Genomic DNA, 23,177 nt, shown 5'->3' with positions numbered 1-23,177 from the left:
CTTATCCTGAACGTGTGTTATTAATAAACAGCTGTAGGAACTTCCCCAGGTGGTCCACTGCCCAGGACCCACATTTCCAATGCAGAGGGCCCAGGTTGGATCCCTGGTGAGGGAACTAGATCCTGTGTGCCGCAACTAAGTTGGCATGCTGCAACTAAAGATCCCACATGCTGCAGCTAAGACCAGTGCAGCCAAATAAATAAATAATAAATATTATAAGCAGCTATAAATAAGCACTCCTGTGCAGGTTAAATGCTCCATGCAAAAGTCAGGAAGAGCATAGAAACAGTAAAGCACAGAGCAGTGAGCAGGAGCTCCTGGACCGCTAACATTAATTCTAACTACCCTCTGAAGAGTGTGGTCTCTCTCAGGTGTTACGTGCTGCCACATCTACTGTTGGTTTGCAGAACACTTTGTCCAGTAGGCCAGATATGTCTGGGATTAGCAGTTTTTCTCCATCTGTGTCTTCTCTACTTTAATCTGCATCTTCACCAGACGTGTATGGACTTCCTCAGAATTTGAGAGAGACATGGTTAGAGATGTGCTCAATGTCAAGGGTCGAAGCTCTTGTTCTTCCTAACCCTACCACCTAATGATGATCAAGCTCAGTTTTGTGTTGTGGCTTAACACTGTCACTGCTGAAGAGAGAAACTTTAAAGTCTTTCAGCTGTATTTCAGCCAGCTTTAAATATGTGACAAAGTAAAAATTCATTTAATTTTAATTTTAGTATTGGGGGAGAAGTCCCAGTGGCATTGAATTTCCACAGAGTATTGTTTTAGACTCTTTCCACAGAGCACCAGGGGACTGTGGAAGCACCCTGGGGACCAGCATGCCGACAGCTGGGGTAAGGGGGGTATTTGGACAGTAATCCAGGCCCCCAACCCCTCTTCAACTAAAGCAATTTTTGTTTATTTTTAAATATATTTTTACTTATAACTTTGTCAGCAGGATTTATTTAAACAGAGGGATCCAAGGCTTAAAAGAAAGTGAAGCCACTATCTTAGAGGTTATTACATGTTTTTAGTTAAGAATCCAGTTCTTTTCTCCTCCTGCAGAAGAAGAATGTGTAAGAAAACCGGCACAGGGCGGAAGGAAGGGAGCAGCAGGAGGACTGACATCACTCAGAGTCTCCCGGTGTGGAAGGAATGCAGCAGCCAGGCTGTCCTTACTCATCTCTTTCTGTTGCTCTCGATTTGCTGCAGGTTTCGGCAACATTCGCTGCAAGTTTGGTAACCAGTCCTGCAATTGGCGCTTATCTTGGGCGAGTGTATGGGGACAGCTTGGTGGTGGTCCTGGCGACAGCGATAGCTTTGCTAGATATTTGTTTTATCCTGGTTGCCGTGCCGGAGTCATTACCTGAGAAGATGCGGCCTGCGTCATGGGGAGCACCCATTTCCTGGGAACAGGCTGACCCCTTTGCGGTAACTTTATACACTTTGGCAAAAACATGAATGTGTGATTCAGTGCAGCATTAATGTTTTGTTGCAGATGTTTCTTTGGGGAAAACACCATGATGAATTTTTAAAACTATTTTGGAAACTTCAGAATAGTTTTGGGGAGGATGAGAATAAACTGGGGGAAAAAAAATGACAACTAATGTCTGTATGTACACTGCCAGAAGATACCTCTGCATGTTCTTAAGAATAGTTCAGTGTTTTGATATAAAACCTTATATCGGTCTTTTTCTTGTTCTAGTCCTTAAAAAAGGTGGGCCAAGACTCCATTGTGCTGCTCATCTGCATTACTGTGTTTCTTTCCTACTTACCAGAGGCAGGCCAATATTCCAGCTTTTTTTTATACCTCAGACAGGTAAAATTCTTTTCTACTAAAGTGGACTTTTCTTTCATTGTTTAGTGCCTTAATAAAAAAATTTAATCTTGAGAGAGCTATAAGAATAGAGACTTTTAAAAATGACTATCATTTTAGAAATATGGCTCACTAGAATTAACTTCCTAGTTAGTGTGACCGACGCATTTCTATTAAGACTTTTGGCTTAGGCAAAAAGAGATAATCTCCTGTCAATGTATGTGGTTTGAGTTTATGTGTTCCTTACAGAGGTGACGGAATGCTTTAATCCACTCACCTGCCCCAGACAGTCTCTTTGTGATTTAGAGCATATACTAATAAAGCAGCTAGCCAGAATGAGCGCATTCGTTTTTTTCTCCTTGACACTAATCTTTTTGGCAGAGATTAAGCCTTTATCAATATGCATGAAAATTACAAAGTGGTACAATATTTATTTGTAAAATAGATTTTAAATGCTTGATAGCAGTCTCCAATTTAGGAAATCAAAATTAAGGGATCAGGATTTAAATTTACTTAATCTGAGTTAAGTAGCTGTTATTTTCAGCATCCTACTTTGTTATAATTTTGGTTCTCAGTGAATGCCAGATTCTTCCTCTGAGGAGTTCTTTGATTATGAATGAGTTGCATTTTCTTTTCTTGTCCTATTTAATGTTAATATACAGGTAGTTATGTTAGTATGGTATTTTTTGTGCTTTTATATTTATTAATGTTACTTTTTTGGAAACCCTCTAGATAATGAAATTTTCACCAGAAAGTGTTGCAGCATTTATAGCAGTCCTTGGCATTCTTTCTATTATTGCACAGGTGAGTTTTCTTTCTCATTAGAGGGAAAGATGTTTGAAGGTTCAGAGATAATAATTCTGTTAGTATAGGTAGTATTGATTGACACATACTAATCAACATATGATGTAAACAAGAAAGACAGTTTATTAACTTACACTATAGTCACCTGCATAAAATCAGAAATTTTATGTTAGTCTTGTTCTACTGTTGAATGATTCATTCAGTAAATGTTCATTGAATACCTATCATGAGTCAGGCTCTTGTGATATAGCAGTGAACTTAACTAAATCCCTACTGTTGTAAAGTTAGCATTCTTGTGGGATAAGAGGATGAATAAAAGTGTTGGTGTAAACATATCTGGTGTAATGAAAACTGGAGAAAAAGGGTAAAAGGGATGCAGCACGTGGCTAGGAGCAGGGTGTTATTTTATCTGGGAGAGTGGGAAGGCTTTGCTGATACAAGTGACATTTGAGCCGAGACCCAAAGGAATGAGGAACAATCCACTAGAATACGTGGAGGAGGAGAATTCCGAACCACCAGCACAGAACCACACCTCTGAGAGAGCATTCCTAGATGTGTGAGAAGCAGCTAGGGGACAGGATGGCTCTGGTGCAGTGAACAGGGAGAGTGTCAGGAAATTAAATCCAAGAGGTAGAGAGGGACCAGATTTGTGTGGGGTCTTCCACGTCTCCGTAAGACTTGACAGGAAGATAGGAAGCCATGGGAGCGTTTTGAGCAGAGAAGTGACATGAAGGTATTTTCATCTTGGAAACTCAGTTGGGAGCCAGTGGTTGTTTGAAGAATAAGATATTAATCAACACAAGAATCTGGATTTCCTTAGGAGATATTTCATCCTGACCTTCATATTATCTCTGTTCCACACTTTCCCCAAGGTGGAAAAGACTCTCCCCTTTCTTCCTGTTTGGCTTTGATTTTCTAGATTCTGTAAGAGAGCGCACACGCACGTACACACACACACACACACACACACATGTGGTCTACCCTAGCACACTTTCCCACCTGAAATCCAGTCTCCTGGGTTGCAGCTTTGTCTTACTGTACTCTTAAAATGGTAAGTAAACTCTATTTGATAGTATTCTTGGATGGTTCACCATCTCCTAGGTAGGATTGCTTCTGCAGATCTCATCATTTGAATTTCTGGTAGGTTTAGTTAAAAACTTTAAATTTTATAATATACTTCCCCCGTGACCTCACACATGCATACATGTGGCACTAATTATTAGTCCTATTTTTAACCTCAGTTTTATTCTAAAAATCCTTGATCTGGAAAAACATTGCATTTAAATATTCATTCCTTGCTATCAGGAATGTGTTCTTCACCTTTGAAGGAAAATAAAGTATTGCTGGTATATACAAATAGCTTTAAAAAAAAACACCTTTCTGAACACGAAGGAAAGTGTACTAAGACTAAAGCTTGATGAGTTATCAAATGTTAACTGACCTTGAATCCCGAGATAAATCTAGCCTGATAGTTATGTCTTATCTTTCAGATATTGCTGTGATTAGATTTGCTACTATTTTATTTGATTTAGATCTGAAAGAGAGCAGGCTAACAGTTCCTATAATGACACTTAAAAGGTTAGTAGCTGTACATTCTAAGTTCTGCTTCATACTAAACTGAGTATGGAAGCTGTAGGTGGGCACCTGGTAAATTTGGGCACACTAGGGACTGCTTGAATGAGTAATTGAAGGTGCTTTAGGGGAAATTTTCCCTTTGCTCAATAGATGGCATCAGGTACAAAGGATACAAAATGGAAAACAGCCCTAAGAAGAGCTCAGAATCAGGGCGGGCAGACATGTGAACCCAGGAGGGAGCATGGTTGGGTTTGCCTTAGAAAGAGTCCCGCAGTAGCAGGTTCACGAGGGCTGTGAATCTGGGAAGGAACAAGCCTCGGCCCAGCCGGCCTTGATAGCACAGCAGATGCTGTATCCAGAAACATGGTCCACAAAGAATGTAGTACTTAATTGACCTGCGTAGGCATGGGGGCCTACATAGGGATGTAGTTTATGAGATGTGAAATCACATTTCTGAAAGTGAGAAAATTATTTAAATTTCAGAAACAGATGAATAGGAGTATGTAGCCTGCGTGTAAATATTGATAACTATAGTTTGTCATTATATGAATTAAAATATCAAGTATAGTTTATAGCCCTAAAGGTAGAAGCATTATGTTTTCATTTCTGGCAGGTGCACAGTTGAGAATGCCTTCTCCCCGTTGACCTCTCAAGGCAGTGAAAAACCAGAGTCTTTGTGTCTCCCCAGCAGCACAGAGCTGCTTGCAGCTCGCACCGGTGCCTCCCTTTGTTGACTTCCCGCTTGCCCTTGTGCCTTTGTTCCTGCCCTGCGTACTGCCTGCCCCTCTTACCCCTTGAGTGTTCCTTCTCTGAGTTCCCATATAACTTGCCTATATCTCTATCATGGTACAAAATGCACTGTATTATTAATTTTACCTATTTATTTCTGATTATTTTTGCCTCAGTAGATCATGAACTCCAGTAGAGCTCTTAGAAGATGTGAGGTCAGAATTATATCATAATTTGTTTTTGTCACTCTAGCACCTGCAGCCCCATGGGTGCTAAATTAGAGGTCACTTTTTTTTCCATAGTAAATATAGCAGTGTAGCTTCTCACCCAGAATTACGAGATCTAATAACATGCACAGCCTTCCAGTGGAAGCCGCATGGTTTCCATCCCCTTTGGGGCCTTTACTCTCTGGTCTGCCATCAGCCCCATCACTGCCATGGCACCAGCAGGCATGAGTTCATTACATTTCACTAAATATTCACACGAGTGCGTGAATACAGTTCGTTCTACACACTCTCCTCCTTGGTGCAGTCATCTGGTCCCCTGTGTCCTGGTAACATCCAGATTTATACCAGGCCAGTGCTTTCGGACACATCTGGACATCTCACACCTGACATGGCCGTGACTGCAGCCCAGCTTCCTTCCACCCACGCTGCTCATCTCATTTGGTGCCTTTACCGCTCTCCCAGCTGTTGAGGCCACGAACCTTGGCACCATTCTTGATTCCTTCCTTTCTCCTTCTCCTACATCCAACCCATTAGATGGCATCTCTTTTCACCTCTCTCTCCAAAACATATTTTGGGTATTTTTGTTTGCGTGTTTGTCTTGTTTTTGTTTTTCAACTTTTAATTGTATATTGGAGTACCACTGTGTGACGATGTTGTGATAGTTTCAGGTCTACAGCAGAGTGATCCAGCCATACATACATGTATCCATTCTCTCCCAGTCTCCTTTCCCATCCAGGTTGCCACACAGCATTTCACAGAGCTCCCCATGCTATACACGAAAGTTCACTTGTATAATTTCTTTCTAGATTCTTCACATAAGCAGTATCACATGGTATTTCTCTTTCTCTGACTGACTTCACTAAGTATGATAATCTCCAGGTCCATCCATGTTGCTGCAAATGACATTATTTTATTCTTTTCAATGGCAGAGTAATACTCCATTGTATATATGTACCACATCATCTTTATTCATTCACCTGTCGATGGACTTTTTAGGTTGCTTCCATGTCTGACTGTTGTAAACAGTGTTATAGTGAATTCGAGAGCATGTATCCTTTCAGACCATGTTTTTCTCCAGATACATGCCCAGGAGTGGGATTGCAGAGTCATGTGGTAGCTGTTTTTATTTTGAGGAACCTCCATACTGTTCTCTGTAATGTACCAGTTACATTCTCATCAATAGTGTAGGAAGGTTCCTTTCTCCACTCACCCTCTCCAGCACTTATTGTTTGTAATTTTTTTTTGATGATAGCCATTTTGACTGGTGTAAGGTGATACCTCATTGTAGTTTTGATTTGCATTTTTCTAGTAATTCGTGATGTTGAAAATCTTTTCATGGGCCTCTTGGCCATCTGAGGTGGATTTCTTATAGACATCATATATGTGGGTCTTTTTTTTGTATCCATTCAGCCACTCTATGTCTTTTGGAAGTGCATTTAATCCATTTGTTTACATTTAAGGTTAAGTATTGATGTAAATATCCTTATACGTTTAAGGATAAGTATTGTGTTCCTATTGCTGTTTTCTTAATTGTTTTCAGTTGTTTTTTTTCCCAGTTTGTTTTTGTAGGTCTTTTTTCTTCTCTTTCATTCTCTTCTTTTGTGGTTTGATGACCATCTTTAGTGTTAGGTTTGGTTGCTTTTTCTCTTTTGTGTGTTTATTGTAGTTTTTGGGTTTGCTGTTCCCCTCAGGTTTCAATATAGCAGTTTGTATATATACAATGTTGTTTTAAGTTGCTTGTTTCTTTCTTGCCTAGAGGAGTTTTGTTTAGCATTTGTTGCAAAGCTGGTCTGGGGGTGCTGAATTCTGTTAGCTTTTACTTGTCTGTAAAACTTTTGATTTCTCTGTCAAATCTGAATGAGAGTCTCACTGGACAGAGTATTCTTGGTTGTAGGTTCTTCCCTTTCATCATTTTAAATATATCATGCCATTCCGTTTTGGCTTGCAGAATTTCTGCTGAGAAATCAGCTGAAAACCTTATAAGAGTTCCCTTGTATGTTATCTGTAGTTTTTGCCTTGTTGCTGTTAATATTTTTTCTTTGTCTTTAATTTTTGTCAGTTTGATTACCATGTGTCTCAGTGTGTTCATCCTCAGATTTTTCCTTCCTGGACTTGGTTGACTGTTTCCTTTCCCATGTTAGGGAATTTTTCAGCTGTTATCTCTCCAAATATTTTCTTGGGTCCTTTAGTTATTTTCTTCTGGGACCCATATAATGCAAAGGTTGGTGCATTTAATGTTGTCCCAGAGGTCTCTTAGGCTCTCTTCATTTCTTTTCACTTTTTTCTTTATTCTGTTTGTCAGGAGTGATTTCCATCATTCTGTCTTCCAGGTCACTTACCCGTTCTTCTGCCTTAGTTATTCTGCTATTGATTCCTTCTCATGTATTTTTCATTTCAGTTATTGTATTGTTTATCTCTGTCTGTTCTTTAGTTCTTCTAGGTCTTTGTTAAATATTTCTTGCATCTTTTCGATCCTGCCCTCCATTCTTTTTCCAAGATCCTGGATCATCTTCACTATCATTATTCTGAATTCTTTTTCAGGAAGGTTGCCTGCCTCCACTTCATTTAGTTGTGTTTCTAGGGTTTTATCTTGTCCCTTTGTCTAGGACAGAACCCTCTTCCTTTTCATTTCATCTAACGTTTTGTGATTGTAGTTTTCATTCTGCAGGCTGCAGGATTGTAGCTCTTCTTGCTTCTGCTGTCTGCCCTCGGGTGGATGATGCAAGAGGCTTGTGCAAGCTTCCTGATGGGAGGGATTGATGGTGGGTAGAGCTGGGTCTTGCTCAGCAAAACTTTGTCTGCTGATGGGTGGGGCTTGTTGGTTGGTGGCCTGCGGTGAGCCAGCACTGGAGCTTGCAGACTGTTTGGTGGGGCTGGTGCCTCCTGAGGACTTGCACCATCGAGGACTTCCAGGAGCTGCTGCTGCTTGTCCCTGTGGGCCACAGCCATCACCACTGCCCCTCGCCACCTCCTCGGCACGAGACCCTCCAGCACCAGCAGGCAGGCCTGGCTCAGTCTCCTGTGGCTCACTGCTCCTTTCCCCTGGGTCCTGGTGTGCCTCCAGGAGTGGTGTCTCTGTTTCCCCCAGTCCTGTGGAAGCCCTGCAGTCAAATCCTGCTGGCCTTCAAAGTCAGTTTCTCTGGGGATTCCTCCTTCTGTTGCTGGATAGCCAGGTTGGGAAGGTTGATGTGTGGCTCAGAACCTTCACCCCAGTGGGAGAACTTCTGTAGTATAATTGCTTTCCAGTTGGTGAGTCACCCACCTAACAGTTACAGAATTTTATTTCATCATGATTGCATCCCTCTTAACATCTCATTGTGGCTTCTTTGTCTTTAGATGTGGGGTATCTTTATTGGTGGGTTCCAGCGTCCTGTCAATCATTGTTCAGCAGTTATTTGTGATTCCAGTGCGCTCTCAAGAACTGGGTGAGGGCGTGTCCTTCTACTCCACCATCTTGAACCTGTCTCCCCCAAACCTATTTTGAATCGAAGTATTTCTCACCATCTCCATTATTAGGAACCTTGTCTACCATGACAGGTAGCCTCCATTTGGTCTGTTTCCATACCTGTCTCCCTACTGTTTATTTGCCACTTGACAGAGGGATTTTTGTAAAGTTGAACTTAAGTCTTTCTGAAAGTTTAATATTCTCTTTCTGTCACAATCAGAATAACATCTAGGCTCTTGACAAAACCTCATTTTCCTCTTTTCTCCGTGTACACTTGGACTGGAGTGTTCTTTTCCCCTGGGTACTCATATAACTGCCCTTCCTTTTCATTCAGTGCTCACCTCAGAAAGGCCTTTCCTGCACATCCTGGTTTGAGCAGCACCTCTATCACACTACCTTACTTTATTTTCTTTATAGCAGCTACAGCCTCAAATTTGACTATTTTCTCTCTACTTGGAGGTGATCTAGTGGGTTAGACAAAAAGTCCATTTGGGATTTTCCATCTTATGGGAAAACCCGAACAAGTATTTTGACTAACCCAGTATTTTCTGAACAGTACTTTGATCTATTCACTGTTCCCAAGTTGGTGCCCTCAGACCTAAAATAGCCATTGCATATAGTAGGAACTGGGCAAATATTTGTTGACCGAGTGACAAGTTGATGTCAGTTAACTGTTAATTAGCTGTGTCATCTTGGTTAAGTCATAAGTCATTTTAACTTTTGGGGCTTGGTTCTTTTGGTTCTCTTGAAAATGAGAATTGTATTAAATTAAGGGATACTAATTTTTTTTCCCGCCTAGCTGTCTAGATACTCAATAAAGAAATTTCTTCCTTTATATTATTAAGAATATTGTGACATTTAAAATCGTGCATGCTTTCTAAAATACTTATTAAGAACTTATACTAGGTGCTGGGGATACAGAGAAAAAAATCCTGGCCCTTGGGAGAAAATCAGTGTCTCAGAGTATCATTTCTTTTCTAATTGCTTACTCTGGGTGAGTTCCCTTTTGTGGCTGTGGTTTTTGAAGAATGTAATCCAAGGTTTCATGCTTTGTGGAGTTCAATTTTGTGTTCAGTTGATTTAAGGGGAAATCTCAGAGAAGAAAGCTGTGAGTGTTAACTGTTCAAGAATCATGAAAAGAATCTTCATTTACTACCCACTGGCTTATTTGAATCTGATTAAACTCTTAAATGATTGTCTCAATTTAATGAATTTTAAACTTGTACTTGATAATTTTGAGTTGAGTGCATTAGCCAGTCATCAGGTAGTGATCTGAATTATTTTCACTTCTTCCTTTATGGACTTACCAGCTATCTAAAGGGATGTATTTAACACTAAGGTACCCAAATCATTGCTGAATTTTTCTTTGAAAGAAAAGCAAGAAAACCCAATCTATAACATTGTTTATTAAATGTGCTGGGCACAGTGCTAAGTTTATCATTTCATCTAGCTCATATGACAAAGTTTTGAAGTGGATACTATTTTCGTGATCTTGTAAGAGACAAGACTGAGTTTCAGAGTGAATGACTTGCCCAGGGTCACATGGTTAGAGCCAAGATTATGATTAAGGCTGTTTTTCCCAAAGCTGTGTTCTTATTTATTATCCTATACTACTACCAAGTCATACTTGTTAAACTGATTTACTGTTCATAAAAGCATCATGGTTTCAGCAGTCAGTTAATTTAGTGAAGGATATGTAAGTAACTGTACTGTTCCAGTTTTCTTTCGTCAGGAGAATAAGCATTTTGGATTAATTTGGACCTGTAGAAAAATGTTTTAAGCTATTATGTAACAGGAAGTCTCCAAACCATGAGTTAGAACCTGTCATTACTACTATTTACAATTTTTTATTTTAAATGGTCCTCAGTAGAAATGTACTGAACACAAAGTTCACCTTTCTATTTTCAGTTTTCTGACTTTTCCCCTGAATCTGGATCTGTCAGCAGAGGAACCTTTCATCTGCTTATTTCACCTGGTATAATGATTTCAGGTCTATTCAGGGTAATTGTTGCTGCAAAACCAATGTAGAAATAGTCTACATTTCTAAAACCAAAATGTGGTAATAGTCCTTTTATATTAGATATTGAAATAAGTTACCATGTACCTTTTTTTTCTTTTCAGTGTTAAAAAGCTTATTCTGTTCTAATAAACCATTTTGGTGTTTCTTATTTTCCAGACCATAGTCTTGAGTTTACTTATGAGGTCAATTGGAAATAAGAACACCATTTTATTGGGTCTGGGATTTCAAATATTACAACTGGCATGGTATGGCTTCGGTTCAGAACCTTGGTATGTACAAATCTTAATTTTCTTAATTTTGGTGTTTGCCTTGTTCTTGTTTTTCACCTTTTTTGGGGTATAACTGACAAAATTTTTATATTTCTTAATTGCGTCTCAAATAAGAATTAGACTTTAATCTGTCTTTTGGTATGCTTTTTTTTCCCTCAAAATGTATATAAGCAGATTTCTCACTTGTGTATTCTATAGTGGCTTGAGAACAGTGGAGTGACATTTTATATCTAAGCAACAGACTGGGGTTTTTTTAATGAGATTATTGAGCTTTTCAGTCCCCAGTGAGCATTTAATCCAGTTTAGTTTGTTAGGAAATAACATGTAATCCCAGAGCAGCAAGGTTAGCGAAGAAAAAGTGGAGTAATAGCACTTTTTTGATCATTGCTGATGGCAAACCAGAAACCCAGTTGTTCTGGTTCTGGCTTCATGCTTGGAAGGCTGTCTGCTTTTCTTGCCTCTCTGGCTTCCTGCAGGGAGGTGGCGGCAGAGGTGGTGCTGCTGCTGGCAGGCTGCCCGTGCGCACTTCTCCGCTCAGACCCCACAGGGCTGGGCGCCATGGTGTCTGCAGTAGCTTCATTCAGCTGCACACACCACCTGTTTGGGCGTGGATATGAGTAAGCACCCAAGACTGTTCTCATGGACACTGTAGTTTTCAGTCTAGCTTGTAAAAGAGATGCTCACAACTTAGTGAAAACATTTCTTTTTTAAACATCAAGCCAGAAGCACATTTAGATCAAATTAGTGCTTTTTTTTTTTCACACCGAATCACAAATCTCTGGGAACCTTGCCATAAGTTACAAACAAACATTTGGAAACTTTTAATGTTTCATTCTGTGTATTATACATGATTCCAACATTCTCCACCCACCCCCAGTCCTGCAGAAATAATACCCAACACACTTTACAGTTTAGATGTGATATCCCAATTCTACATTAATACAGCATTCTCGTGAATAAGCGACTGTATTTCTGCTTTCTAGAAGAGTAAACAGGGTTAGACTTTTAAGTGACTTGCCCAGAGTCACAGAGGAAAGAAGAGCTAGTTCTCCTTTCTCCTGTACCACAGCTGTTTCTCAGTAAGAGTTACTTGATTTTAAATACGTATTTACATGTTTACATACAGGTACAATGAAGACTAACAACAACACTATCTCTGTTTTGCTGCTTTTGGTTGCAGGATGATGTGGGCTGCTGGGGCGGTGGCAGCCATGTCCAGCATCACCTTTCCCGCCGTCAGTGCACTGGTGTCACGAACTGCTGATGCTGATCAACAAGGTGGGTTGATAGGAACCAAGATAATCACTTTAAAAAAATACAGGATATTCTGATCCTGTTCTTTTTCCTAAGTACTGAATCATATGTGTATCTTCAGAGTAAAGAATTTTAAATTAGCAACCTAGATGCCCATCAGCAGACGAATGGATAAGGAAGCTGTGATACATATACACCATGGAATATTACTCAGCCATTAAAAAGAATTCATTTGAATCAGTTCTAATGAGATGGATGAAACTGGAGCCCATTATACAGAGTGAAGTAAGCCAGAAAGATAAAGGCCAATGCAGTATACTAACACATATATATGGAATTTAGAAAGATGGTAACGATAACCCTATATGCAAAACAGAAAAAGAGACACAGATGTATAGAACAGACTTTTGGACCCTGTGGGAGAAGGCGAGGGTGGGATGTTTCGAGAGAACAGCATCGAAACATGTATATTATCTAGGGTGAAACAGATCACCAGCCCAGGTGGGATGCATGAGACAAGTGCTCGGGGCTGGTGCACTGGGAAGACCCAGAGGAATCGGGTGGAGAGGGAGGTGGGAGGGGGGGTCGGGATGAGGAATACATGTAACTCCATGGCTGATTCATGTCAATGTATGACAAAACCCACTACAATATTGTAAAGTAATTAGCCTCCAACTAATAAAAATAAATGGAAAAAAGAAAAGAATTTTAAATTGCTTCATTGTACTAAGTACTCTGTAGTTGTCTGTTTGGGAAAATAATCCAAAAAAAGAGTGGATATATGTATACATATAACTGACTCACTTTGCTGTACAACTGAAACTAACATTGTAAATCAACTCTAGTCCAATAAAATTAAAAAATAATAAGTTGCATTCATTGTAAAGAGGAAAAGCAGATTCTAGGATATTATCTTTAGGTGGATATCCTTGTGTCTCAATGTGAATATGTGGCCCTATCTGTTCTTTTGCTAAAAAATTTAGTGATGAAGGTTGACCACCTTATATTCACTAACCATTTAGTTATTACACATTTGCTGTGATGTGTTCGATATCTCAGGGATACACTAAGTGAAGTGAAATCGCTTTGTATCACTAAGTGAAGTGATACAAAGTGTCACTCTTTGTAACTGCATGGACTGTAGCCTGCAAGTCTCCTCCATCAATGGGATTCTCCAGGCAGGAATACTGTAGTGGGTTGCCATCTCCTATTCCATACCCTTTCATTAATATTGTATGTTTGTTATCTAAAGAACATAAAGAACTTATTTTTATTGTCTTATGTTTTTGTGGCAGGAACTCTTAATTTTTAAAATTCTAATAGATGAGGAATAATTCTTTGAAAAGCTTGTTTATGGCAAAAGGAAAAAAAAGGGGGCTTTACAAAAGAGTGGCAGAAGTCACTTGGCTGATAAATAAGGAAAGGACCCTGGCCAAATCAAGTTACTTTTTAAATTCGGGAGAAGATCCCAGAGATAAAACAAAAATCAGACTATAAAAGGGGGCTTGGGGACTTAGCTGGCAGCCCAGTGGTTAAGAATTCACTGTGCAGCGCAGGGGACACAGGTTAGATCCCCGGTCAGGGAGCTAAGATCCCACGTCCGCAGAGCAACTAAGCCTGCGCGCCACAACCAAGACCCAAGGTAGCCAAATAAACAAGTATTTTTTTAAAAGGAGGGGGAGTGCTATATTTGACTAAGTGAGATCTTAAGGAGCTGCTTGGGGACAGGTTTTTTAGTATCTGTGCTTATGAACCCATGCCTGATTTTGAACCAGGAGATTTTTTTTTTTTTTTTAAGGAAATAAATGATTCTGCTCACTTGTTTCTAAATTAGACCTATGTCTCAGTATACCTGTGCTTACATTTGCATCAAGACAGCTCGCTGTACTTTGTAGAGCTTATAGCGTCAAAATAATCTTGATGCCACTGCAATAAGTTGCCAGTGTCCGATAAAAGCTTTGGCTTTAGAATAAGTGATTTCAGGTCTTAGTTACACAGTAGGAAAAACTAAGTGGTACACTAATTTGTTTAAACAATCCAGGTGTCGTTCAAGGAATGATAACAGGAATTCGAGGATTATGCAATGGTCTGGGACCAGCTCTTTATGGATTTATTTTCTACATATTCCATGTGGAACTTAAAGAACTGCCAATGACAGGAACAGACTTGGGAACAAACACAAGCCCACAGCACCACTTTGAACAGGTAATTATAAAAAGTCCCTTCATTTGGCTGGACTGAAAGATGATGTTTTTTGGTCATTTTATAAAAGCTTTTGAGATTCTTAGATTGAATAAAAACACAAAACCAAAGCCCAAGGGACCATATCGTTCTATACACACATTTCTTTATAAAACTGGCTGTGTATTCCTTTCTTCCCTGGATAATTTTTTTAAATTATATATTAATTTCTAGTTTGTCTTATTGTACCTAGTGGCATAGGTAATGGCCATTTGTGTATACTATTTGTCTTTCATGTAAGGCTTCTGGAATGTTAGAGTGCCCCGTATCAGATCTGCCTTTCTACAGAAGTCAGTTAGGTGCTGGTAAACATCTTTGTTCACTAGAGTCCCCTCCTTAAAACTGAAAATATTAACCTTGAAACACAATATCATTTTAGCATACAAACAACTCACCAGTCTTTGTATTTAGCAGAGTTCTACTTTCACCTTCTAACCAGCTAAGACTGCTTTTAAATAAAAAAGAATGTTTGAGGGCTCTACCCAGGTAAAACTAGCAGTGCAGGTGTTTGCTAAGGATGAATGCAATTTGGGACTAAAACACAAGTCTGTTTGATTCTTCTCATAGTAACAGCATTATCTGTGTTTTTCTCACTTTCGGTCACTAGAGAATATAACCACCTTTTAAACAAAGAAAAAGGTCAGTCATTCTGCCTCTGCAGTTAATATTATGTATTACTTGATTTCAATTTTGAGATTTCCCTGTTTGCTTCTTAAACTATAAAGTGAAAGTTCATAGAATGTGTTCACATTTTATGCTCTAAGTGACAATATATTTTTGCATGTGTTGTTTTAAAAAAAAAATGGGGCTCTTTCTTGGGTCAGCTGTTATCCCACAGAATTTTATATTTAGAATATGATAGTTTCTTTTCCCTTTGAAAAGGAAAACTTTTTTTTAACTGTGGCTTTAGTGAAGAAAGAGGAGTCATTGGCTTATAATTCACAGCCATCAGTTATTCTAAAAGATAAGCAATTTCTTATGAGCAAAGATATCTGTGCAAAAATCTTATCTTTTTCTTCCTCAGAATTCCATCATCCCTGGCCCCCCCTTCCTCTTTGGAGCCTGTTCAGTACTGCTGGCTCTGCTTGTTGCCTTGTTTATTCCGGAACATACGAATCTAAGCTTACGGTCCAGCAGCTGGAGAAAGCACTGTGGCAGCCACAGCCATCCTCACAGCACACAAGCGCCGGGAGAGGCCAAAGAGCCTTTACTCCAGGACACAAACGTGTGACAGCCGAAATCAGGAAGACTTTTCTATCAGTGCCCAGGTCTTAGTTTTCACCTGTAGTTCTGGATGTACATTCCATTTCCATCTACAGTGTACTTTAATAAGATTGTCTTAAGAAATGTATCTGCATGAACTGCGTGGGAACTAAAGAAAGAAAGAACCGGACAGTTTTCCAAAGATGTTACAATTTCTTTTGAAAAGAAATCGTTTATTAGCACCAGTTTCTTGCCACTAAAGCTGTTTGTTTCATTATACATCCTTTAATTAAAATTAAAAACTACGTATGTAACTTCTTTAGATACTAGCGATGTCTCTGCTACCATTTCCTTCAGGTGTTGAGCTTTAACTCTGTTTATGCTGACTCAACAGTGAGACGGAGTAGGTAGTATAGTGCGGACCTGTTCATTTTAACATTGTAAAATCCTGAGTCAGATTTTAATATTGTAAAATCTTGGGTCAAATAATTCAAAGCCTTAATGCAGATGCACTAAAGTAAAGAAATGGTAAATGTTTGCATTTAAAAAACAGAATTCTTAAGAAAACTATACTAAATCTCAATCATGTTTCAAGCTTGTTTTTAGTAATTTTATTTTAAACATTATTCACTACTGTTTTTGAAATGAGAAAAGATCAGCCATTTAGAATTTAAATTGGGGTGTTTGGAGCCTGTAAATCTAAATGCTGGCTCGAATTTGTCTCCCAGCTACTTATACCACTATCTTTTAATGTTTGCATAATCATAAGAACCTCAACACTTGAATACATAATCTAAAAATTATATAGTAAAGCTGGTAGCCTTGAAAATGTCAATGTGATATCTATATGTAGATAAATATATATAGTGGCCTTTCAGACTGTCACAGTAACACTTTATTTACAGAGCTAATGTTTGTCCTAAATTTTCAGGACCCTAGAAGAGAGCTTTATACAATTACTGATGTGAATTTCTCTATAGTGTATATTTTTGTGTCCAGTTATATTATTTAAAAAAGTGTTACTTTGTAAAAATTGTACATAAAGTACTGTATAGTTTACACTGTTTTCATCTTGTGTGTGGTTATTGCTTAATGCTTTTTAAACTTGGAACATTCACTATGGTTAAATAAGGTCTTAAAAGAAATGTAAATATTCTGTTAATAAAATTAAATATTTTAATGATTTTTTTTTAAAAGAAAGTCTTGATCTGTGATTCCCTATTTATAAGGCCTGTTTTTTGCTTTGTTACTGTACTTTTACAGTAACAATACCTTCTCCCTTTGAATCCATTTCATTTCCCTCATTTAACAAAATACTGTTATAGGAAGCAAAGAAATGAAAACTTAGTCCATAAATTTACTGGAAATAATTTTCTAAGCACAGGTCTTATAGGTCAGTCCTATTTCTGTTTTTATATACATGTAAACATGTCATATTCCCAAAATATTAATACTTTATTAAAACAAAGCACAGTTTACAGAAATACATTAAATGCAATATTTTGATTATTAACACATGTACAACTGTACACAGAACAATTTCAAATAAAAGTTTAAGAGGTAGAGAAAATAATTAGCACACTCAGAAGTCTGTATTTAATACCAAAAAGTCTTTAGCAAGTTAACATCAAAATGATCTCTATCCTAGCTGTTGTATCCTTATGTCAAATATCCTCTTCAAACCCTTGTCACAACGTTTTATATTACAGTATTTACAAGGAAGAGTCCAATATTGCCGAGAAGTTGCTTTCCAGATTAGTGTTTTCAAGTTATTGTAACTGAGTATTCTTACTAATATAGTATATCTAAATGACAAAAATCTGTATAAAAACTATCTAATAATGGTTACTAAGTTTTTTTACAACAGATCCCTATTTTAAGACAGTTTGCAGTTCCCAGCAGAGTTTCAAAGTGTGAAAAGACTCAATATTGTGGCTTCACAAAAGAATTAGCAAAGGTTATCTATTTTACTATGGAGGCTAATAACATTGGTGGGTTGTCAACATCCTGAAATGTCTCTTTTCCTCATCTGTGTAATAACATCCTTGAAAATATTTTTTAAAAGTATCACAAGAGCATTAACAATCGATAAACAAAAAATGGTTTAGAGGTTTCTTAAGAGAATGCTACTCTACTGGATGGCTGTCAAGAAAACAAAATGGAGCCCTGTGATTGTGGGTAAGTTTTTTTTAAATCACCTCATTTTTTCCAAGGAACAAATTCTTACTTGAAACTTTCCATTATAGGGAAGAAAAGAAAGCTGTCACTTCTAAAATTATTCACTTTGCCTACTTTACTAAGCGAACATGAAAATGAACCTATTTTGATATTATAAAAGTTAATATTCATGATGCTCTCATTGTAAATATTTTGTGTAAGTACTAATTTTTAAAACAATATTCCACTAATACAGATTTAAGTGAATAACAAAACTTCAAATGAAAGAGAACTGGATGACTACAGGCTTCCAGGAAGCATTAAAATCCTATTAACTGGCTCAAATGACTAAAGCACTTTGTACCTAATCTGGTCATGTAATTAGACTGTCCAAAATTTTTTGTATAATTTATTAAAATTACAGACTTACTCAAAAGATAATTAAAAGGGTTCAAGGAAAATATTTACTTGCTATGAAGAATTTCATTCATTTAAGGTAATTTCAGGATTTTTCCCTTTAAATATCATCAATAATATATCTCAAGAGGTAATCATTTTCCCTCATAATTCTCAGGTGGCAAATTTAAAATTTTATTGTACTAATGAAAATGATAAAATGAACTGATAGTTTTCTTTGGCTTCATCAAAATACTAATATACCTGAGCAGGTTTTAATGAACCGAGATACTCAATGATCAGGCTCTCCCTTATAAGGATCAATTCTTTCCTTAGAACTCCTGAGAATTTCTAAGGATTAGTTTAATAAAATTCATACTATTCTATAAAACACCACGTTCCAAACTAAAAAGTGTCATTTGTTCAGAATCATCACCGATTTCCAAGTACAGATTTGCTCCTCTAAACTGCATAAAGACAGCAGTAAAGGATCCAATCTAACACAGCAGTAATTCAGGTAAGCTCTGAAACCTGCATGTTCAGAATTTCAGGTCTATGCTGTTACCATATTTTTAGGCCATGTCAGTTTCTAAAACTTCAAAAAAAAAAGACGACACTAGGATTAACTGTTTGGTAGCTGCCCAGGAAAATAAGCTGAAGATGTAGAAGGGAGCACTGTGGGTTTTGAAGATGTTTGTAATGCTCCTAAAGTGCCATCTTTCTGATGGTCTGCAAATGAGGACAAAAAAAATTATTTGTATTTATGTTAGTCCTTATATAGTACATTTAATTAAACCACAGTATACAATCCACACTACTTCAGAAATGTCTTCTCACCTGGATTATTAAATAGATTTTGGCTGAGTCCACGCAAAGGAATGCTATCTTCCCTTTTCTTCAGATATTTGGATTCCAGTCCTAAATTTTCACCACTTGAAAGAAAAACAGTAATTATGAACTTAATTTGACAAAGTCTTGTGTTCTCTACAGTAAGGTCTGAATGTTTATATACATACATATATGACAATATAACTAACATTTATAGCTTTGTTCAAATCATGCTTTTCAGTGGATTCTTAAGCAAATAATTTATCCTAAGCCAAAGTATACATCTTCTCAGTAAAAATAAGATTTTCTTTTGACCAAAAGCCCCTCAAAATTTTGTAGTGCTTCAAAGTTGTCATTATTAGCTATTAATACTCACTACACTAATGAATTCTGGCCAGATGAATAAAAACATGAAATCTTGAAAAAAACCAAGGAGGGGTATTCTGTAGTTGTACTTTCCCTCTTTCAACCACTATATTCCTTCCTTTTAAATCTATCCACTGTTAACAGTTTCTCTAATAGTACACTTGTAAGAAGTTAAAAGATCTTGTGAAGCAATGACATTCTATCTGTAGAATTAAATGATGGTCTTTTCTCAATTTTCAGAAAAAAATGGGTGAATAGGTGTTTTTTCAATTTTAATTTTTTTCTTTAACCTTTGCCACTTATTACTAGCAGACTACAAATAAACAAATTCTAAACAACTCAAAACAGCCCAACAGTCCTAATTTTATAGACACGTGATTATGTTGATTTTGTACCACAAATATCATTTTTTTCTGTTAACTAAAATTGTTCTTGGTGTACATGATAAAGTTAAACATAAACATCATGGTGTTCTATTAATTCCAGGTGTTCTGCCACTTTAACAAGTATGAGCTTCAATATAGCAAACATGAACATTTCAGGACCTGAAAGAATTCTTACCTGTTTAAAAAATGGAGGCTCACAAACATTAACTATTATAATACTCATCTTGGTGCTAATTTTAGAGGAGCCAATGAATAAAGGCCAGAGACCTGGAATAAGAAGCCTCTTGGAGCCATGTCAGTAATTTAGTTTGCAACATATTGGGGATAGTGATGGCTCATGATACTGAGTACCAGCAGACAAGTCTTAAAGCAATTAAATTTTAAGTAAATAAACGTAATGGTAAGAAAACAGTATTAAAAACATAAATACTAATCAAATTTGCATCTATAAATTATTTACTTTAGCCACAACTCACTGATTCAACAAACTTCACTATGCAAAACCAGCTTAAGAACTAAAAAATAAGGAATCTCTGAGTAGGCAAAATTGGCATTAAAGCTTATGTTAGTTTGACTAGGGATCAACCTCACAAGACTTTTCACTCTTATTTACCACAGAATTTTAATTCTTGGAGTACACTGGAAGCAATTATTTGGAGTAACAGAGCTTCCAAAGGCAGACATAGCCATATAGGAAAATAAAAACAAAACTGCCAACTCTGACAAATTAAAGATTTCTATCTAACTGCCCAAGAATATCTGAAAGGGTATTCTTCAGTTATATAGAGAAATCCCTTTTAAAAAATTAAATTTTACTATATGTCTTTAAAACTATAGTTTTAAAAAAATATGAGAAACCACTTTCTTACAGATCAAAGTGACTAACTTAATCCTGCTGCTCAGCAAGTTAACACATCACATAAATACGTGGGCATCACAGCTTTCAAACACTGTTAAACTCCTTAAGATGACTTTCAGAATTACAAACATTAAATTTTATGTCAAGAACTTACTTTTCCTTATCAGTTGAGCAGGGCATACTAACAGTTGTTCCTGACTGAACATCTCCTAGTGATGTATTTGGTTTTGTAAACTGCAAGTTAAACTGAACCTGTCAAGAGGGAAAACATCATATAACTGATTAATGAGAACTGAGACAGTTGTAAACAGCAGTAGCAGAAACAGTTCTATAGAGATAGGTGGCTACATTTTTTCTCTGATAAATCTAGACCACAGAAGTTCAACCTATATTTTATAACACAAGCACATTTTATTGAGAAGATTTAATTTTAAAATCCTATTTCTCCTTGCCAAAAAGTTTCCATCATATAAGCAAGAATAATAGCACAAATTATTTTAATATTATTTTGAAATGAAAACATGAACATTATACATTTAAGTAATTAAGTATAATACATTATACACTGCTTTAATGTTAAAAGTAACCAAGAACCACAATGATGCATTTATTTACCACATGCATTCTGAGAATTCCCTTTCAAGAATTTAAACTCTATCATATTGAAGAATTCAAAATGAGTGCTAGGAATCTAAATTTTGAAATAGTCAAAAACAATCCAAGAATCTATACAAAAGTCCAAAATAAAATAACAAGCATATGAGATGTAGTAGCTTATTTAAAATAATAATGACTATGATTGAGGGGGTTTCATACCAAGAATATACATATGGGCTTTATGTTATGGAATTCCATAAATGTAAGTCACCATACTAATAAAGAAAAAAGTTATGATGACTTGAATCCCAAAAAAAGGCATAAGGAGATAAGAAATACCTATTTTTTGTTAAAAAATCAAAATAAAATATAGATACTAGCTTCACAGGAAAAAATTATAAATCAGAAAGGTATATGCTGCTGTCCTCAGCTATAAAGGCTTAACATTCTAAAGACAACAATTCTCCCTATATTCATCTACACATTTAACAAGATCACAAAAAATACAAGTACAGGACTTTTAAAAAGTGAAGTACGCTAATTCACATAGTCCTTACAGAAAACATACAAGAGGTAAGAAAATTTTAAAAGAGCCTAATATTAATGCATAATGTAGTTTCCAGACACCAATGATAAATAATTAGAAAACTGGACAAAATAAAAAGAATGGTCCTCAAAACTAACCAACAGGCAATGCAGGACTGTGATCTCTGAGAGAAAAAAGCTGTAATCCATACAACTGACCCAGCTTTCTAATTAGAGGCACTTCCTGACTGACTACAGTACAAAGAAGGTAACTACTAAATGGAGAAGATAATCAGTTTAGGGAGGATGAGGTACCTGGAAGATGCAAGGCAGAATTCTGATGAAAAGTGAGGTATAAAGAGAACAAGCCCCAGAAATCAACACATGAATCTCCTTGAGTTTTTTCTGAGTACTACGCACATGCATGGGGCTTCCCATGTGGTTCAGTGGTAAAGAAACCGCCTGCCAATGCGGGAAATGGAAGGGACTCGGGTTCAATCCCTGGGTCAGGAAGATCCCCTGGAGGAGTAAATGGCAACTCACTCCAGGATTCTTGTGTGGAAAATTCCACGGACAGAGGAGCCTAGTGGGCTACAGTCCATGGGGGTCACAAGGAGTCGAACATGGCTGAGCACATATGCACAGCACAGGTACATGATAGAGTAAAACTCCACAATGCTGTGCAAATAAAAACAGGGGAGTTTTTAGCTGAACAACTTCCAAGATTCATAATCATGAAGACAAAGTGGACAGTCTTGGTGATCATTTAGGACATTCGGTGGGGAGCTTTTCTAAGAGAGCTGAACGATATCCCTTGAGTTAAAGCTACTGTAAATGCATCCGAGGCACAATTCTAAGCAAATGCATCAACTCAATGTTCACAGTAATTCAATAAGATAAAATTATTGCTCCACTTTACAAATGGAGAAACTGAAGCAGGACAACTCGATATGTTTGTTTGTTTGTTCCTGGCTTGCCCAACTTCATACTGGTAAGAGGCAGGATTTAAACTCCAAAATGATTCCACATTTTAACCATTATAATTGAGCAGTATATGCATTCAATTCACAAATAAATATTCATGTATTAGAGATTCAAGTTCAAACTGTACTGTTAGTATCAGGGCTGTTTGGCTGCTTTTGTGAGGGATGCATACCAAAAGAATACGGAAGCCAATAATATAGGAAACACTAGAAGTCTGGCTTTGATATCTAAGAACAGGATTTTTATCATAATTCCTCCGATTCCAGAAGAGCTATAAGAAAGGTAATGTTATTATTTTATAAGTCATATTTAGTCCTACCAACTCAACAATTATCTGCAGTAGTTCTCGTCTTCATTTTGAACATTATGTATATTGCTGGAAAGCTGTTTAAAAGCAATTTTGAATTATAATCCTCAAGAAAAAACTGATACCAATATGTAAGCACACTTGAGCATACTGAAAAACTAATCATTTGATTACATGTATCTAATTTTCAATAAGCAA

At 37.1% G+C, this 23,177-nt stretch overlaps 2 protein-coding genes across 5 annotated transcripts in view; one reads left to right on the top strand and one right to left on the bottom strand.

The window, feature by feature from the left end:
• MFSD14A (major facilitator superfamily domain containing 14A) overlaps positions 1-16,633 on the top strand; it is a 47,749-nt gene extending 31,116 nt beyond the window's left edge. Inside the window, exons 6-12 of the mRNA XM_061121299.1 lie at positions 1,204-1,422; positions 1,697-1,810; positions 2,540-2,611; positions 10,764-10,876; positions 12,057-12,154; positions 14,172-14,335; positions 15,396-16,633. Of these exons, the coding sequence (XP_060977282.1) occupies positions 1,204-1,422; positions 1,697-1,810; positions 2,540-2,611; positions 10,764-10,876; positions 12,057-12,154; positions 14,172-14,335; positions 15,396-15,602 (987 nt within the window). The 3' untranslated portion in view covers positions 15,603-16,633. The remainder of the gene's footprint in view (positions 1-1,203; positions 1,423-1,696; positions 1,811-2,539; positions 2,612-10,763; positions 10,877-12,056; positions 12,155-14,171; positions 14,336-15,395) is intronic.
• Positions 10,887-23,177, bottom strand: part of SASS6 (SAS-6 centriolar assembly protein) — a 45,410-nt gene continuing 33,119 nt past the window's right edge. Inside the window, exons 15-17 of one of the 4 annotated variants that reach the window (XM_061121296.1) lie at positions 20,721-20,818; positions 18,965-19,059; positions 10,887-11,473 (exon numbers count right to left, since the gene is read on the bottom strand). In XM_061121296.1, coding sequence (XP_060977279.1) covers positions 11,457-11,473; positions 18,965-19,059; positions 20,721-20,818 — 210 coding nt within the window. In that variant the 3' untranslated portion in view covers positions 10,887-11,456. Of the gene's footprint in view, positions 11,474-16,788; positions 18,857-18,964; positions 19,060-20,720; positions 20,819-23,177 lie in introns of those variants that run through there. The other 3 variants (XM_061121298.1, XM_061121297.1, XM_061121295.1) reach the window with 3 other exon arrangements.

The sequence above is a fragment of the Dama dama genome, chromosome 20 (assembly GCF_033118175.1).
Source record: "Dama dama isolate Ldn47 chromosome 20, ASM3311817v1, whole genome shotgun sequence".
Lineage (NCBI taxonomy): Eukaryota > Metazoa > Chordata > Mammalia > Artiodactyla > Cervidae > Dama > Dama dama.
This window is presented reverse-complemented; position numbering and strand designations above follow the sequence as displayed.